The sequence below is a fragment of the Saccostrea echinata genome, unplaced genomic scaffold (assembly GCF_033153115.1).
Source record: "Saccostrea echinata isolate AGI-Se365-2 ecotype Australia unplaced genomic scaffold, CSIRO_AGI_Sech_v1 ptg000059l, whole genome shotgun sequence".
Lineage (NCBI taxonomy): Eukaryota > Metazoa > Mollusca > Bivalvia > Ostreida > Ostreidae > Saccostrea > Saccostrea echinata.
Genome location: NW_026889808.1, coordinates 745754 through 765973, shown reverse-complemented (window position 1 = coordinate 765973; position 20220 = coordinate 745754). Strand labels below are relative to the sequence as shown.

The 20220-nt window shown below is 35.4% G+C and overlaps 2 protein-coding genes across 2 annotated transcripts in view; both read left to right on the top strand.

Moving 5' to 3' along the window:
• The first annotated feature begins 959 nt into the window (after positions 1-959).
• On the top strand, positions 960-6805 carry LOC133174780 (E3 ubiquitin-protein ligase TRIM71-like). The gene is made up of 7 exons (XM_061309876.1): positions 960-965; positions 2137-2229; positions 3527-3913; positions 4153-5587; positions 5760-5792; positions 5914-6042; positions 6142-6805. The coding sequence occupies exons 1-7, from the start codon at positions 960-962 to the stop codon at positions 6795-6797; spliced, it is 2739 nt and encodes a 912-aa protein (XP_061165860.1). The 3' UTR covers positions 6798-6805.
• A 9303-nt stretch (positions 6806-16108) lies between these two features.
• The window catches only part of LOC133174779 (uncharacterized), a 33446-nt gene continuing 29334 nt past the window's right edge, over positions 16109-20220 (top strand). Inside the window, exon 1 of the mRNA XM_061309875.1 lies at positions 16109-16191. Within this exon, the coding sequence (XP_061165859.1) occupies positions 16128-16191 (64 nt within the window). The 5' untranslated portion in view covers positions 16109-16127. The remainder of the gene's footprint in view (positions 16192-20220) is intronic.

The following is a 20220-nucleotide window of genomic DNA, read 5'->3' as shown; positions in this document are numbered from 1 at the left end:
TGTTTTTATTTCTTTTCATTCACTCCATATCACAAACAAAGAAAAGTTTATTTTTTGTAAATTTCGGGCATGATTTTGAACTGCATGAAGTAATTTAAACAACAAGGTTTGTACTCTCTCATTCTCTCTCTCTCTTTCTCATTCTCTCTCTCTCTCTTGATCAGACCAGTAGGAAGCAATTTCTACGTTTCTACGTTCAATTTCTAAGTTTGGGGGGTGGAGGTGGGTTGGCGGGGCGCACACACACCATACATTTTTAGTTTTCAGTTGAGTGGGCACTACGTACCATCTACCAAAAATTCCTTGATGAGCAAAAATAAATAAATAAATAAATTAATTAATTAATTAAAAAAAATGAAATGAAAAACAAAGATTATTGAGGGGCCACAGCTACATGTATGTTTTCTATAGTATTCTTTTTATCGACAAAATTATTTATTGGAGAGGACACGCCCCCACCCCATCCCCCAGCCCAGTTCCTACGGCCATGGTGATATAGACGTGATCATCAGAAATAATTTTTTAAAACTTATTTGATCCAATTTTAAGTTGTTAAAAGTGTAGCGCTTCGACCACAATTTCTCCATTTCAACTGTATGCAGTAGAAATATACTAATACAATATAGAGACTGTAACTCTGATCCATTGTACACTAGAATCGCTAGAATCTGATCTTTTCTCTTGAGTACACACGGTATAAACGGACGAAAAGGAATTTAATGCCTTAGAAACAACAAGCATTATCTTTACAATAAAGGCATTGGTTCGGATGATCAGGCAGGTGCGCGCTTTTAATTTTTCCAATAAACACTTTCCATTAGAATGTTCATTACTGATTATTGGGCGATTGTTTCTGAGCTCTCGTATCTATCAACAAACAAAGAGGCACAGAGTGGACGCCATTCCGATCTCTTCAAATTGTCGGCCAAAATTTTGGGACAGGAGAGAATATTTTTAAAATGCAGGTACGTTGTTAAATGTACCAGGTACTTACGTATATCTCAAAGATATTTCATCATTATTCCGTCATATGAAAACCTCGAAGTACTCTCTGTATAAATGATTTTTTTTACTTACTGATCGAGGTATGTCATAAGTTGCAATTCAAATCATACAAATGTACAAAATTTTTGTTTTTTTTTTTGATGTATGTAAATAAGATGCACAATGTGCTCTCTGCTAACATGTAGAGTACATGTATATATAAACAATTTTGTTGGATTAAATAGTACAGTATATATTTATACACTCTGCTTTTTGTTGGATTAAACAGTACAATAAATATGTACTCTCTGCTTTTTGTTGGATTAAATAGTACAACATATATGTACACCCTGCTTTTTGTTGGATTAAATAGTACAATATAAATGTACACACTTGTAATGACTATTCATGTATACATTGCACTGAACATTTCGAGATAGCCCGGGATTTTTATGACGACATGAGCATTCTTATTTTATTTCACGAGTGGCCATAAATCAGTGGTCAAGATTATATTCAGAAACAATTAACCTGTATGCATATTTAGCTTATTGACCTCTCAAATGAACCGAGCAATGGGTTCTTTTACAATTGTAACCCCCTTCTTTCCGGGTTGATTGTTCACTAGTATGCCCTAGGGTGTGAGTAAAAGATACTAGTAACCTGGATCCGTTTCTAATCTCTACAACAATCGATTGATGAGTCCTGCATAAACTTCCATTGCTTGCTCAGTCGTGTCCTGATGTCTTCTCTTTTTATCTCACTATTTGCAACACAATTTCTTACGACATCTCCATACATAGTGAATACATAGTGTAGTTGTAATGCCACATAACAAACTCCCAACACTTTTTTTATGTACAGCAATGTAGGTCAGCTACTAATATCGTTAAACTTTTACTCTCTTTGATAATATAAAAACAGGAGCATTTTCAATATTTAATTCCCATTAGCAAGCAAGCTTAGCTATTTCAATACATTAAATATATTGCTTTCAGTCAGGGTATTTATTTGGTCCAATAGGAAAGAATATTGATAATGGTGTGTAAATCCTTCAATTTTTAGGCGTATTTCTGAGTTATTTCTGTAACTATATATATCTATATTTTAGTGTAAATATACAGTTGCTGTTCAATAAGTTATTATTTTTAGGCTGGATACTTGGTCCAGCAGAGGACGGACACCCGGGATTTAACCGGACTTCCGGGGTATGCCAGGGTTATGCAGGCTACTGGACTAGAGAAGGTAAGAACAGTTCAAAGTGTGTATCACAGAAAAGGTTTTCTGGCTGGCAAATGTGAACCGTTCAACACGAAAAGCAGAATATACACCCAGCAGAAACGAGAAAATAATTTATTTAGAAAGACAAAATATAGCAATAAAAATACAACATTTGTTGAAAACAAGCTATTTATTAAAAGATTTGTGAAAATTTAACAAAGAATAAGACAACATATAATTTATTTACTAGTATATTTTTATGAAGATTGCATAATTAGCTTTCCTTTAAAGAAAGAAATCTCCCAGCACCAAATGTCATGGTCTGAATTGGAGAATTTTAAATCTAAACAATGTAGAATAATAAAGTTTATTGCTTATTATACTTTGAAAATAGCCTTTCATGACTAGTTTTGAAAAAGAGTAAAAAGTAAGATAAAAATATAATACTACTCGGCGCATCCTTTCTGCAAAACTTCAGATTGTAAGGCAAAATAATTAGACACACTCTAAAAGATGTCCATAGCTCTCCTAAGCATTGGCCTTAGGGGAAAAAAAAATCAGTTACCTTGGGAAATTTACGTCGGATTAGAAACATTTAAAGTACCCCTAAATCTCTAGTCAATTTCTGATTGATTGATTTATTGTATGTTGTTTTACGTCCCATTCGAGAATATTTCACTCATATAGAGACTTCCCCATATACCGGCGAAGGGCTTCAAATCTAGACCTTTACTCGGCACTCAAGGTCATTTGAGCAGTGGGGGTTCTTTATCGTGCCAATCTACCGTGACATATGGCCTCGGTTTTTAAGGTCTCATCCAAAAGACCCGTGACTTTCACTTCTAATGCCGAGCGCTTGGCGAAGGAACGGCTACTACCTATGGTTACGTCTTAGATTTCACTTTGACGCGGCTTGCGAACGAGAAACGATCGAAACCGGGCCTCACGATCACGAAGCGAACGCCCTACCACTAGGCTACAGTGACAGGTTTTCAATTTCTAAAAATAAAGACTTTAAATCTCAAACAGAACCAGAAAGCAGAAATAGAATCTTTAATTTCAAGAAATATCAACATATAGAAACCCGAAAAATGCTAAAGGAAAACTCTATATAAAACAAATATTACAAGCATTAAAATATAAATGGAAAATGGGGATATCGAGCAGTATTCAAGCTCAAAAGTCCATTCAAACAATACAAATCAGGAGCAGAGCAAACACACTTAAAAATATATTATACACCGTTTTGTTACTAGAATTATTTTTTTTAACGGATTTCAACATATTAATGACGTTTATTCTATTTTTTTTTTAAATAAAGACCCAAATTATTCACACAAGAAAATCCCGAGACGAAGGCTATCACTGCAGTGAACGACCCAAAACGTACACCAAGGACGGAGAACCAAGGACATTCCGAGAACCAATCAGTTACAGAATTCCGGAACCAAGATCCCGAGTTATAATGACAAACAAAGGGCGGAAAGCACTTACAAACGGTCTGATTCCGCTACAGGAAACAGACCGATCAGTTGAGGGACCCACAGATGTCGAAAAAGTAGGCTTCAGAGCAAAGGAACCCAAGGAAAAGAAAGAAAGAGAACCAATCAGTTTCAGGGAACCAATCAAAAAGAAGGCAGCAGAGAAGCCCAATCAAATGGAAGGAAAAACACCACGTGACGCACCTCCAGCAGCAGAAGTAGTGAAGGCAAGTACATGTACATAAGTAACATAACAAATGTAGATTGTTTATTATAAAGACGTTTTTGATCACCGAAAATTTCAATCCTTTCCACAAGATTTTTTTATATAAAATAATTCCAACACGGTGACGATAAATTGAAGACAATAGAATTAAAACGTTTTCATTGTTTAAAGTGTTAGGGAAAAGTAGCAGTCAAAGGTAAACGCTGTATGGTGAAAAAAACCCGTCTTGTTACATTATAGGACATTCCGGATATGCCAATTCTTCCCAGAGCTTCTCTTCGGATTGACGACCTTAAAGATGATTTCTTAACTTGTGAAGTGTGCAAGTCCGAGTACGACGAAAAAGAACACACACCACGAGTGTTACCATGTCTACACACGTTCTGTAACCGTTGTCTCGAAAAGCACGTCAGGGACTGGTTTATTTATTGTCCAAGCTGCAAATCACAACACACCTTACCAAATGACAGCGTTAAAAACTTCCCTAAAGAAAATACACGCCGAACACTACGAGACTTTGTTCAACTGAAGAAGAAAACGAAAATTCCTTGTAGAGATTGTCCCGATGGCGGAATTGCTGGATTCTTTTGCAAAGATTGTTATTCATTTATGTGTTTTGAATGTCGAAAAGCTCACTTAAGGAATTTTATGTCCCGCGGCCATACCATTACTTCAGTCGATCAATTGACCAATTCAGGCATCGAACCTTTCCTTCGACAACAGACGTGCGATATGCCTGGACACGAGGGACAGCAGCTTGTGTATTATTGCACAAGAAAGGGATGCGACAAGCCTGTCTGCAAGATGTGCACCGTCCTAGACCACGATGAAACAAGTGGTCATAACACTCGACGTCTGGCTGATGTTTATGAAGACCACAAGGCAATCATTAGCAATCTGACGAAAGATATGGAAGATCGAATCACCTTCACGAAGAACGTGATGTTTGACACAGAGGAAGAAATGAAGAATCTAGACAAGAAGTACCTGGATATAACGAAAGACATCGACAAAGAAATTGACGAGAGTATACAGATGCTGGAAGTCAGACGACGAGAACTCAAAGACACTTTGAAAGGAAAATGCAAAGATAAACGTGCGATATTACAGAAACAACGAGAGGGGTTGAAGTACACCTTAGTGTTGATGAATGCTGGGAAAGAATTTTCCTCCCATATTATGGCTCATGCGATGCCTGCTGAATTCGTCATCTTGACGGATACAATTTCAGCAAGACTTTCCATGTTAAAAGATAAGCAAATTGAATCCTGTCCTTTAGAAAACTCATTCTTAGCTTTTGATAAGAATCATATGGGATCTGAATTCAAAGTTTTTGCAGTAGGAATGGGGAAAATCAGATCCACCGCCATTTATCCTCCCAAAACGATGGCGGAGGCATTCGATGTTCCTGTCGACAACGAGGCAGAGGTTATGAAGCTCTTCTTGTATGACAGTAAGGGTATCCCCCAGAAGGACTCCTTTGACTGTGTCCAAGTTGAAATCAGAGATCCAAAGGGCCGGATGAACTCAGCTTCAGTTGAAGACGCCAGGACAGTGGATGGATGCTATAGGGTTTACTACACAGCTAATCAGCTGGGACAACATCGGGCATTAGTCAGAGTGCTAGATCGCTTGGTCAAGGAGGATGGATATCTGTTCACTGCTAGATCTCCAGGTACAATCAAAAGGCCAATCCCTCTACAGATTGCAGTGTTGAATGTCGCTTACAAAACACTTTCGTAGTAAATCAATCTGAATTTGTAACTAGTTGATGCTTCAATTGTTTTCTGAATTTTAACGATTCTGAAACAAAGATGTTTTCAAAAATATCTCTGTCTTCATTTTAGGTGAAATTGACAAAAGATATGGGGACATAACTTGTAAGTATTAAACTCTTATCAGAACGGAACTCATCATTTTTTGACATTCAATTAATATATGATAAATGTTTTATCCGGAACCTGTGGACAAAAAAAAAATGATTTTTTTTTTATTTGATAGGTCCCGGCTTTACCTTTGACATTGAGACTGCTCATGCAGAACGCGAAGTAGCACCTGATGGAAGAATTCTTCGCTCAGACGTGACGACACTTAAACGGAAAACCATACGCGGGCTAAAGAAGCCCAGAGGTATATAAGAAGAAATTTCTTTCAAATAATTTATCTCAATTAAGAATTTTTGCAAGCAATTTTGGAAAGATTATCGACGAAATCCAATTTTATTTTTAGTTCGATCTTTCCCTTGGGATGATAACGGACACATCAAACAGGACACAGCAAAAGCACAAGGTAGACCGGAAGCTCTGTCACTAGACGCCCATTTAGACATCGTTACTAACGACAAGACATTTGAAGGGAAGAGACTGAAGAAATACTGTGGCGTGGTGGGCACCAAACCATTCCGAACTCCGGGACGTTATTATTATGAGGTTAATGTCTCCTATCGAATCCACGTAAATCTCGTTCGTAACGCCCTGATATTTGAGATTGGGATAGGGCGATGGGAAAGCATACATAACAGTTTCTATGTAGGTGCGCAAATGTACGCTTGGTCTTTTTCTGCTGAAAGGTGTAATGAACACAAGCAACTTTGTCACAAGTTTCGCCACAAGAGGACGCTCTTGTTGCACAGTCCGATTTCTGCCGATATTGCTGGAACTAACATGTCGATGTCTTACGGGTTTCTGCTAGATACAGACAATCGCCAGTGGACGGTTATTGATTGCTCTAGTCAAAAAGTCCTCTATACGTTCCGGAACTTGGACTTTACGGAACCTCTCTGGCCAGTGTTCGGAACATACAATCCATACTCTGCGCACGTGGAAATGCATCTGAAATCCGGAAGTTCGATCGCAAAAGTCCCTGCTATTGCAACTCTAGTGTAATGGATGCTCTTGATGGATAACATTAATGATTTTGAACATGAAAATTTCATACTAAGCGGTCTCCCTGTTAAGTCACAATCTGTAACCGAATGCTAAAAAAAAAAACAACAACAGATGATGGTAATTTGTATTGTAAAAACATGATGAAGTCCTAATCATTTACACGCATTTTGCTTGGATCGAGTGTTTAATACTTAATCCGCATATATTTTCCCTTTATTGTGTAGCCAGGTAGACAAAAAAGTATTGTGTTTGGAACATAAAGCTCTCCTCAATACATGTAGTTACATAATAAGAACTTCAAAAATGTGTGTGTTTAATTTAGACCTTTATGACGATTTCATATGCCTATATTATCATAAATTAATATTATCATACTGAAAAACTATAGTTGGTATATGTCACCATTTGTCACTAGTATTTGTAAAAATAGTATAATGGTCTTCCAGTGAAGTCACCATTTGCAACTTACCAAAGACCTTTGGAAGTATATTGATTTTGACAATCTTTGTGGAAATAATTTCTAAATGACACGTGGAGTGAAGTGGTGAAGGTGCATGCTCTTAATAAAATGTTGAAAAAAATTCTTATGAACTATTTTTGTTTAAAGATTGCCCTATTATAACTAAATGTTTTTATAATACCCAATATTGCTCTTTGAAGAAGGGATCCGACAAGGGGCAGTTAAACTTCAAATGCATTATAATATATCTTGACAAATAATAACCTGCTGTTCTTGAGATTTTTAAAAAGTTTTCCCTGTTCTGATGTTAAACTTTGTATCTCCTATTGTGGCCCCATCCTCCTTTTAGGAACCATGATTTGAACAAATTTGAGACTGCAATACTTGTATATTCGAACGACAAATCTTGGCTCTGCTGTTCTTGAGATGGGTTTCGATTTATTACATTTTCAACATAAATGTATTGAAATTAATTAACAGAATCAAAGTGGCATTTTTCACACTATGAAAAAAAAAACTCGAAATTTTCTTTCCCTTCACAAAGAATGTTATAACAAGAGCCCCACTGGCTCACTTGAGCACATTGGCTAGGAAGAAGCAGAATTCAGTTCAGTATTGAACGGGGGGGGGGGGGGGGACTTTAATTTACACTACTTCAGGATGCTTCCATATCAATATTACTAATCATGGCTTTGCAGTCCTTGAACAGAAGAATTTAAAAAAAAATTTTCCTATGTTTTTGCTTAGTAAAACTCTGATCTCTCATTATGAACCCACCCCACCCACCCTAAATGTGAACAAATTTGAATCTACACTACCTGAGGATGTTTCTATAATGATATGACTAATCATGGTTTGCTGTTCTTGAGCGGTAGATTTTTTCTAGATGATTCCTATATATTTCTATATGTAAAATTTGACTCTCTGTTGTGCCCCAAATCCCTGGGGGTCATAATTTGAACAAACTTGAATCTACAATACCTAAGATTGCTTCTGTGTAAATATGACTAATAATAGTTATGTTGTTCTTGAGAAGAAGATTTTAAAGATATTTCCTATGTAACGTGTATGATCAGGTTCTTACAAGGGATATATAAGTTTTCCTTTTACTCTGAGTTAATGATTGGAATGATTATTAAGACAGCTTTATCTGAGGGTATATCACACAGTACTTCAATTTTCTCTTATCTAGAGACGAGAACTGGGTGAGGTACTACTTGCACCGTGTTTCTCCCCTAGGTTCCCATCATAGATAAGAACCTGGTGTCCCAATTTTCTTCAGAGTTACTACACCCAAAACTTAACATCAATTCCTTAGGACAATTGCCACTGGTGCTTATAACTTCTATACTTTTATTTTACCCTTACCCTTGACTTCTTTACAGCTGATTCAACATCCAACTACTTCAGCTAGCTTCTGAACATTTCCCAAAGGCTTTGCCTCATATACCCTTTGGTTTGGCTATAGCCTATTCCAAGACTTATCAGGTTATTCCACTATTTGAAGTCTTCAATGCGTTTAACTCAAATGCCCCTTAACCATACACCTATAAATTCCTATGTAAAACTTTGACCCATGTTTTGGCCCCTCCCTACCCCCGGGGGTCATGATTTGAACAAACTTGAATCTACACTACCTGAGGATATTTCTTTATTAATATGACTGATAATGGCTTAGCTGTTCTTGAGAAAAAGATTTTTAAAGATATTTCCTATATATTCCTATTGAAAAATTTGATCCCCTGTTGTGGTTCTGTCCACCCCCAGGGTTCATGACTGGAACAGACTTGAATCTACATTACCTGAGAATACTTGTATTATAATATGACTATTCATGACTTTGCTGTTCTCGAGGAGAAGATTTTTAAAGACATTTCCTAAATAAGTACATGTAATACTTCGACCCCCTCTTGTGGCTCCGTCCTACCCCCGGGGTTGATATAAACGAATTTGAATCTAGAGTATGTAATGAAGCTTTCACTTAAGTTTCATCTTTTCTTACCCAGTGGTTCTCGTTAAGAAGATTTTAAAAAGATGCCACCAAATTCTAAATTATCTCCCCTTTGGAGAGGGCGTGGCACTTCCCGTGAAGAAACTCTAATCCCCAACACCTAAGGATGCTTTGTGGCAAGTCTGGTTGAAATTGGTCCAGTGGTTCTTGAGAAAAAATCGAAAATATGAAAAGTTTACAGACGACATACAGAAGCCGGACACTCTTTGATCAGAAAAGTTCACTTTAGCCTTCGGCTCAGGTGAGGCTAAAAACTACCCCCAATATATAGCCTGTTGTAAGATAGCAGAGTAAATAAATCAACAATGTTTTGTAACTGAAGAGGTAAAATGTGAGATAAAAAACACATCATCATTAATGCCTCAAAAAAATATATTTGAGTTTATTAGTCGAAGTAAAATTTTTGGAACATTTTAGGTAACAAAAACCTTTATGCTACATGTACCAAATATCTCACCTTTTCACTGTGAATTACTTGAAAAAAAATTGTTACGTGAAATTATTACATGTCAACCCCCCAAAAAATGTAAATGATGCAATAAATTAACCCTCCTCCTTAGGGAAATATAGTAATATATATACATGTTATACATTTGGACTTGATTTGAATTGATGTACGAGGGTTGATCCAACAGTAATGTCACAACTGCTATGAAATCTTTAATAATCAAATGTTTTCAACAAAATTTGACATTCTAATATCCCAATACATGTATATATTGATTTTTGCCTTAAGATTTCACTGATTTGATTGCATAAATTACTTTTTAAAATATGAAGATAAACACAACGTTAGGCCTTGTCTATCGCCGCAACGGCAAGATGTTACCGAAGTCGTTATGATGTTATTTTTTTAGCACTCATTTTCAGTTCATCTGCACATCTTTTTTAACCTCTCACGTGCTTTTTAAGTAATCTTTCCTGCCATTTTGCTGTAGACCGTCTTGTTTTAAGTTGTAATATTAAATAATTTGAACTTTGTCCTAATTTTTTTTTCTAAAATCCTTCCTTTTTTTTGTAAATCTTAAGTATCATCAGTCAAAATTAGTGTCCCAGAGAAACGCCTGATGACGTGGGTCATTCTTGTAGTGCGGTGCTAGACGAAACCTAAGGTTGTGTTTATTTTAATATTTTATAAAGTATTGCATATATCTAATTAAAATATTCGGACAAAAGTCGAAACAGATATAGATGTATCAGTATAATATATTGACGGTCCGGCCATTGGGGTGAGCGCAGTTGTTCATTTAATTTTAAGATCCGCCTCTTCAAACCGTACGAGACACTTGGAAGGTCTAGGGTATGTTAGCTGCAGTTCCATAATCGACGTTTGAAAAGTTCAAAATTTTAACAAAAAAGGTTAATCTACTACCTGTATGCAGTAACTATTAAATCAAGTGTGAGCTAGTTTATTTTTTTTTGTGTGTGAATTTTTTAGTTGTTGTTACCGCGAGAACGAATTTAGCAGCGAAACACATTAGCGTTGCATTGTGGGTCCAAAGGTTACTGCGGAAAAAAATCATTTGGATGAATGTTCAACAGGTTGGAGAGAATACTCGAAATCGAATATTATCCGTGAAATCGCGTATAGTCCCCGAAATCGGGGTATCGTTGTATCCGCGAAATCGGGTATAGGCGGTGTAATCACCCTATAAAACTTAAACAATGGGATGGCGCATTTTGCCGAGTCAACTTTCACCTAGAGACAAATGTTATCTAAAGGTATCACTAGCCAAATAACAATTTGGAAGTCCGAATTAATGCGCATTGGACAACGAATACCCGTGGAGCTTAGTGCTTTCATGATCTTCACCCAAACAAACGTTCGTTCTGCTTTTATATTTTCTATAATGTTAAATGTATTTGCATCTTCTTCATGTTCATACCCAACACAACAGAACTATTAAATATCAGAAGTCTGGAATTTATAATATTTCCACATCAATACGACAAACATGAACATTTTGTAAATAATTCAATTTATACGGAAACACATTTCACACACAAAATAATCTGACATTTGAACAGGGGGTTTTCTATCGTATTTAATTATGCGTCATTAATTGCTTTAACATTCATCTTGTGCATAAAAATAATTCATTACAAAATGTATAAACTATTCAATGGTTAAAATGTTTCAAATTACGGCAAAAACTAATATAACGCGTATTTTTTCGGAGGGGGGGGGGTGTGTGAGGGTGTGTGTGTGTGTGTGTTATGAATCTATTTTCATCAGTTGATTTTTTTGTCGTTGAATAGCATTCCTTACATATATCTTGTACCAATACATATGTTTAATAAACAGAGAATGACAATTAAAGCTAATTATAAAAGGCGACATATTCTTTCTTATTTTTTTTTTAAATTATTAAAATTTCCTTTGAATTCAACATGCCTCCAACGTTTTAGCAAAGACAATGATGTTCTCAGCAACATAGCTTGTGAGAGAAAATAACTGTTGATCATTTAATTTCGGGGACGAAAGTGAATAGCTGCTTACATTAATTATTCCTTGTCCGGACTATCTCGGTCAAGCGAAAATTAACCTCGAATGTGTTATGCATGTGTCCAAGAGAAACATCCCTCCCCTTAAATTTCAAAATAATCAAATTAAATGTAAAATGTTATTGTAGAGTTTTGTGCTAAACGTCATTGAATGGTATATATTCATTGCATGATAAAGAGAGAAGATCTATTCATCTAATAAAAATCATATTGATTCCCTATTTTGCCCTCTTGAGTGAATAGAATTCTTCATATCTCCAAAACATTCATGCAATAATTGTTTATATACCGAAACAATATGAGGTTAAAATAGAAACCTGTTACTTTTTACCACATTCGACAAGTTTTAAAAATAACTAAACTTCATGTTTATTTTTTAACACATTTTTCACCATAGATGAAAAATAACAAAAAGTGATAACCATGAGTAATAAGTATCACAGATTACAGAAAAGACAGGGAATTATGAAGTTTTAGTTCCCTGTCAAGTGACGTACTGTCTAGAATCAATCAGATAACGTATTTTAGCATATATTATAATGAGGTTTAAAGCGATATAACCTAAAATAAACTACAGACTCTGAAGGGAAAATCTACCCTGTCTATCCAATACTATAATAATAATAAAAGAAAGTGTCTCCAATCTGTATGGATGATTAATTAAAAACAATGCAGCTCAAGACTTAAGCTAAGACGCGATTGAACACTCCACTTCAGTTTGTTCATATGTATAAAAAGTAAAAACAGTATATGTGAAAACTTTAAAATATAATTCATATTTGAATATTAGCTCTATATTGAGAATGTATATTAAGCACATGGGAAGATGTGCGAATTGGATTTTTTAAATTTATTTATATGAACCAAAGCCCCCCCCCCCCCCCCCCCCCCCCCCACGAGCTAAACGAAAATCCTTTTAACAAGACATCTCGTTTTCAATTTCCACACAAACATACACAGGTAAAATAACCTCGCTTGCATCAATCAAAATGCAACCAAAACATTGGCGGGTTCTTTGAATGAAAATTTTCATGGTAAACTGACATTTAAATATTTTCTTTAAAAAATACGCACCTCCCCCTTTCCCCACGGGAATTGCAGGACTGTATACATACACCATAGGAGGAACTGTTGATTTTACTAAAGATTCTTTACCTTTATCAATATACACTGTATTAATTATGTCCCCGGATCGAAAGATCCCGGGGGCATATTGTTTTTGTCCTGTCTGTTTGTCTGTTTGTCTATCTGTCTGTTGTCAACTTTAACCTTGCCCATAACTTTTGATTGGTTGGAGCTATGACTTTCATATTTCACATGTGTATTCCTTGTGACAAGACCTTTCTTTGGGTACCATCATATTTGACCTTTTGACCTTGACCTTGGAGTTTGACCCACTTTTGCAAAATTTTATGAGACTTTAACCTTGGCCATAACTTCTGAACAGTTGGAGCTTGGGGTTTCAAACTTCACATGTGTATTCTTTGTGACAAGGCCTTCTTTTGGATACCAACCACTATGACCTTTTGACCTTGACCTTGGACTTTGACTTACTTTTGAAAAACTTTAACCTTGGCCATAACTTTTGAACAGTTGGTGCTTAGGGTTTCAAACTTCACATGTGTATTCCTTGTGACAAGACCTTCCTCTAGAAATCAACCACTTTGACCCTTTTGACCTTGACCTAGGAGTTTGACCTACTTTTGAAAAACTTTAACCTTGGCCATAACTTTTGAATGGTTGGTGCTAGGGCTTTCATACTTCACATATGTAATCCTTGTGACAAGACCTTCCTTTGGATACCAACCACTTTGACCCTTTGACCTTGAACTAGGAGTTTGACCTACTTTTGAAAAACTTTAACCTTGGCCATAACTTTTGAATGGTTGGTGCTAGGGCTTTCATACTTCACATATGTAATCCTTGTGACAAGATCTTCCTTTGGATACCAACCACTTTGACCTTTTGACCTTGACGTTTGACTTTTATTTAAAAAAACTTTAACCTTCACCATAACTTTTGAACAGTTGTATCTAGGACTTTCAAATTCCACAGGTGTTTTCCTCGAGACAAGATCTTTCTTTGGGTATCAACATTTTTTATCTTTTGGCCTGGATTTTGACTTGCATTTGAGAAACTTTAACCTTCGACATAAGCTGCCATACGGGGGCATAGTGTTTCACAAACACATCTTGTTTTTAAAAATGTATTTAAGTTTACATGCATGTACACATGTAGATATTAAATTTATTTCATTTTATATCATTTTTATGCCCCCGGATCGAAAGATCCCGGGGGTATATTGTTTTTGTCCTGTCTGTCTGTTTGTCTGTTTGTCTGTTTATCTGTTTGTCTGTTTGTCTGTTTGTCTGTCTGTCTGTTGTCAACTTTAACCTTGCCCATAACTTTTGATTGGTTGGAGCTATGACTTTCATATTTCACATTTGTATTCCTTGTGACAAGACCTTTCTTTGGGTACCATCATATTTGACCTTTTGACCTTGACCTTGGAGTTTGACCCACTTTTGCAAAATTTTATGAGAATTTAACCTTGGCCATAACTTCTGAAAAGTTGGTGCTTGGGATTTCAAACTTCACACATGTATTTTTTTTGTGACAAGGCCTTCCTTTGGATACCAACAACTTTGACCTTTTGACCTTGACCTTGGAGTTTGACCTACTTTTGAAAAACTTTAACCTTGGCCATAACTTTTGAATGGTTGGAGCTAGGGCTTTCATACTTCACATATGTAATCCTTGCGACAAGACCTTCCTTTGGATACCAACCACCACTTTGACCTTTTGACCTTGACCTAGAAGTTTGACCTACTTTTGAAAAACTTTAACCTTGGCCATAACTTTTGAATGTTTGATGCTAGGGCTTTCATACTTCACATATGTAATCCTAGTGACAAGACCTTCCTTTGGATACCAACCACTTTGACCCTTTGACTTTGACCTAGGAGTTTGACCTACTTTTGAAAAACTTTAACCTTGGCCATAACTTTTGAATGGTTGGTGCTAGGGCTTTCATACTTCACATATGTAATCCTTGTGACAAGATCTTCCTTTGGATACCAGCCACTTTGACCTTGACCTTGACGTTTGACTTTTATTTAAAAAACTTTAACCTTCGCCATAACTTTTGAACAGTTGTATCTAGGTCTTTCAAATTTCACAGGTGTATTCCTCGAGACAAGACTTTTCTTTGGGTATCAACATTTTTTATCTTTTGGCCTGGATTTTGACTTGCATTTGAAAAAACTTTCACCTTCGCCATAAGCTGCCATACGGGGGCATCAGTGTTTCACAAACACATCTTGTTCAACCTGCTTTCCATTTGTTGTTTTTTTATGTTTGTTTGTTTGTTTTTATTTTATTTTTTTTCCCTTACGAAAACGTCAGTATTCTATATCGATGAGAAATACATGTACTTACGAACTGAGGAATAATTTAAATTTAAATATTTTGAAGTAAAAAATACATAACACAGCGTTAGTCGTTAAATTTCTTCAAAGTTTTACATTTTGTGAATAATGCACAGGTTAAGAAATTAAGCTTGGGGAATAATTTATAGGGAAATAAACACAGACGACATGTAGTTATTTGTTTTTAGAACTTGTACTGAAAAATAATGACGCCACCGTGCCTTCTTTGCTACCCCAGCAGTGTTTGTCGTGTGATTTTAAACTTGTCAGACAACCATTTAAATTGAGTTCAATAAAAATAAACTCCCAAGATACTGATGTACAAGTAACACTAACTGACACAATGCGCCGTTGCCTTATTTTTCTGTTTTTACAGAAAGTTGCACGGTATACCCGATTTCGCGGATTCAACGATACCCTGATATCAAGGACTATACGCGATTTCACGGATAATACCCGATTTCGAGTATTCTCTCCAACCTGTTCAAGTCAAAATTTTCTCATCGCCCAGGCGTTGTCGTTAGAGCTCGCAGTTCGCGCCACTCGCTGTGCTCGATTTAAATTTGAAAGCTTTTGATTATTAAAAATTTTATCGCAGTTGAGGCATTAATTTGAATCAACGCTTGTAAAATTTTTTTAATATAAATATTCATACAGAAATATTTTGTAAACTGAGAAAAAAATTGTCAAATATTGAATTGATTCAGCTTTATCCAAGGTTACCGATTTGCAGCCACACAACATTAAAGCTAAACATCTACGCCTATCCCTTCCGACAACTAAACGATTTAAAGTCTGTCAAATAATTTTTTACCAAGATTTAAATGACCTTATTATCTTGAAATACTAACCTAAAAATATAAAAGACGTCCATGAATGCACATGACTAATGTACGTAATAACCTGAAAATCAAGCTTTAAAGATGCGTATTTATTTCAGATGTTTGATTGTCCAATTTGTCGGTATGGATATTTCTGCAGGATACGGTTTGTATGACTCATTCTCATCTCAAATAGAATATCTTTAGTTTTGCTCCTTTCGTTTCACTTAATTTCAAACATCAATGAACAGTCATGTGCACGAAGACCAGGAAGTTTATTTCATGGCGACAGGGTTAAAAGGGGGTGGGAAAAATAGAACTACAACGGTAACAATTTACAACTGCACATTTTCAGAAATTTTATTTTAAATTCAGATAGAATTTTATTTTTTAATGAATTACTTTTGACAATCATCAATATTCATTAAGTATTATTGGAAAGAATATCACATCTGAAAAGCTATTGTGAAAGCTTTTTGATTGTTGGGAAAAGTACCAGGAATATGTACCAGATTTATTAATCAAATTAAAACTGATTATTTAATCGGAGAGGTTCTTGAATGTGCAGAATATAACACAAAGCACCAAATTATAACTTTACTTACTAGCTGATGGATGAAATATACGTAAATTGCAGGAAACACTACAGAAGCTTAGTTATATTTAGAGTACTTTCTTTCGTTTGTAAGGGATTTATTGTACAGAGAGGCGTGGCAGTCGAGTCGCGCAGCGACGAGAATGTCACGCCTCTCTGTACAATAAATTCCTTACAAACGAAAGAAAGTACTGTAAATGTCTTGTGTCATGGTCATTTGCATAGTCACTCCTTCAGCACCAAACTGCACGCGACATTACGTCATAGGCCTAGGTCCATCGTAAGTGTACAGGGTGTTCAAACAAAGCAAAAGTACGTAAGAGATGGTTGCATTGAAAAATCAAGCAATGCTAAACGAGTGTGCAATTGTATTTGATGGATTAATTTAAGCAGTATGAGTATTTCAAAAACCATAACAAATACAGGCACAATACTGGAAACTTGGATCCACCCGCACTATGACCCGCTACATTACTGTTACTATGGATACGCTTGCATGTCCTGAGGAAATCCGAGTCAAGTACTCTAGCCACAGGTATCAAAATTATGGAATGTAGTGTGAAATAGTCCAAATACATGTATATACGAACATGTATCAGTTTGCATGTAACTCAAAGAACTCAGAAAACAGTTCCTATTAAGGGAATCAAACTGTGCGTTTTCAATATTGTTAGATTTCAATTATCTGTTTTAATTTGAATACAGGTATTTCATGAAATTCTGTGTATTTTTTAAATTTTTGTTTAAATTAGTTAACTAATGAGTTTACATGTATTAATCCTCTTGAAAATGGTTTTCACGTACAAGCATTTTCAGATTGAAGGGGGGGGGGGTTGAATTTTGTGAGGTTTCTCATTTTTCCTCTGGATAGGTTGTATATGCTTACAGAAATTGAAGAAAAAATATTCAAAAAGTATTGAATTCTTTTGGAAGTTATTGTACAGTATATTGGAAGTTATTGTACGGCTAAGCTCCGCCCCCTAGAAGTTATAGTACGCTGGAATTCAGCCAAAGGTTTTCTATCTGATTTAAAGTATGGCTAACATCAAAAGAAAAAGTACCGCACCATGACACAAGATAGAATTATGGAGTTGAAAGGAAGGCATTTCTGTCAATATATATATATATATATATATATATATATATATATATATATATATATATATATATATATATATATATATATATATATATATATATATATCTGTGTGTGTGTGTATGTATTTAGCTATGTGCTTGATGAATAAGCAAAAGAGAAGCACCTGAATAGAATATAAATTCCAAATATAATACATTTAAAGTATTGTAACGACACCGGATAAGCGCACTGGTGTATAATTATAAAATAAAAACCAATTTCTTTCTCTCTACTTCCAAATTAAAGGTGAAAGTGAAATAAAGACAAGTCTTGTAAATTTAACAAATAAATGGTTTATTCTGAACACATATTTTATTTCTATGAAACAATAATTCCAAAAATATCCTTAAAACCTAAGTATTCTGTACTTGTTATTGTATTGAGACTGGTAGATTTAACCAGTAATTGAAATAACAACGGATAAAATATCCGTAAAATAATTCTAATAATTGCAGACCGATATATCACGGTAAACAGCTCAGCTGTAAATAAACTTACTTATTTATAACAAACCATGACCAACTCCATCCCAAATATTCTAAAGTCTTTCTCCCAAAGTAAATGTAATAAAATTAACAAACTAAAGTAACGCACCTTTCTACAACCCAAAAGCAGTCAAAATCACTGCTGTGTGCTACAACTCGTGTTTATATACGTAAAATGACATCATGAAACGCGACCAATCAGTAACGTTGCGTAAATTACAACAACCAATGAAAAACATGAAGGGATGCTCTAGTTCCCTCAACAAATTCTCACGCTTACGAGAAAGTAATAAAAATAAAAGAAACATTTATTTTCTAGCCTAACTATTTCTTGTATCATTAAATATCTATACAAGCATTAACAATAAATTATAGTCGCCCGCGTGGCGCAGTGGTTAGAGCGTCTACTCTAGAGTCGCGGAGTAAGGAGTTGATCCTTACGTCGCGGGTTCGAATCCCACTGTGGGACGTGGAGACCGGTCCATCGAATGAGACCGTATAAACCGAGGTCCCGTGTCGCAGTAGGTGCTGGCACGAAAAAGATCCCTCACTGCTCAATGGCCTTAGAGTATAGGACAAAATTGCAGCTCTCCACCGGCAAGTGGTGGCGTCTCCATATGAGTGAAAAATTCTCGAGAGGGACTTTAAACAACATACAAACAAAAAATAAATTATAATTGAAATATAGCGCTCGTTAAACTTCGTAAACACATGGCGCATGGCATTATGGGAGTCGGCCATAACTAAAACAATAGGTACCACGAGTTCCTAACAATAAAGTAAAACAAGTATAAACAGTGGAATTCAGGTAATTATGCATGTATAAAACTAGTCTTTACTTAGTGGACAAATTATTTCACACACCATTTATACTTTAATGACAAAACGATCAAAATACGCATCATAAAACCAACAGCGCAAATCAAACTTTAGGGGGCGATGTCAAAAGCATAAATTATGTACAAGTACATGAGAGTATGAGTATCAACAATAAATACACACGTAGCTATATTCTTACAGTGTTTTTCACTCTTATTTTTTTTCTACTTTGCAAATTGCTGTTTTTTTTTTTTATCTATTAAATTGATTTGAATGCCATTTTTGTGTTTACTCAGTGGTAGAAATATACGCAGAAAAAGTGTTAATATTTGTTTTGTAAAGATGTTTTTTATTAAGCGCGCTTTATGAAATATGCTACATGATAAGTCTGTGTGATTTGCAAACCAATAATACACAAAACTCAGGCCCGTAGCAACGGTTTCAAAAGTAGGGGGAGGGAGGACAACTTCCGAAAAAAATCTGACAAGGAAAAAAATAATAATACTGATCAAAATTATCTGACGAACGCAAAAAAAAGAAACCTCATTAACGTTCCAAATATTTGAATTTGCCTTACAGCAATAAACAAGAGGCCCATGGGCCTCATCGCTCATCTGAGCACATTGGCTAGGAAGAAGCAGAAATCAATTCAGTATTGAACAGTGGGAGGGTGGACTTTAATTTACACTACCTTTCATCTCAATATTACTAATCATAGCTTTGTTGTTGATTCTAAACAGAAGAATTGTAAAGACTTTTTCCTGTTTTCCTATATAAAACTCTGATCGCTTATTGTGGCCCCACCCTATCCACCTAAATTTGAACAAATATGAATCTACACTATCGGAGAATGCTTCTATAATAATATGACTAATCATGGCTTTGCGGTTCTTGAGCAGAATATTTTTTCTTGATGATTCCTATATATTCTTATGCAAACCTTTGACCCTCTGTTGTGTCATAATTTGAACAAACTTGATTCTACAATACCTAAGGTTGCTTCTGTATAAGTATGACTAATAATGGCTTTAGCTGTTCTTGAGAGGAAGATTTTAAAGATATTTCCTAGGTAACGTGAATGATCAGGTTCTGTAAGGGATATATAACTTTTCTTTTTACTCTATCTGAGTTAATGATTGGAATGATTATTAAGACAGC

Bases quoted from the DNA above. Each gene is read 5' to 3' on its own strand.
- LOC133174780 (XM_061309876.1), top strand. The intron at 2,230-3,526 runs GTAAGAACAGTT...TTTTAAATAAAG, and splicing joins AGGCTACTGGACTAGAGAAG to ACCCAAATTATTCACACAAG. The intron at 3,914-4,152 runs GCAAGTACATGT...GTTACATTATAG, and splicing joins CAGCAGCAGAAGTAGTGAAG to GACATTCCGGATATGCCAAT.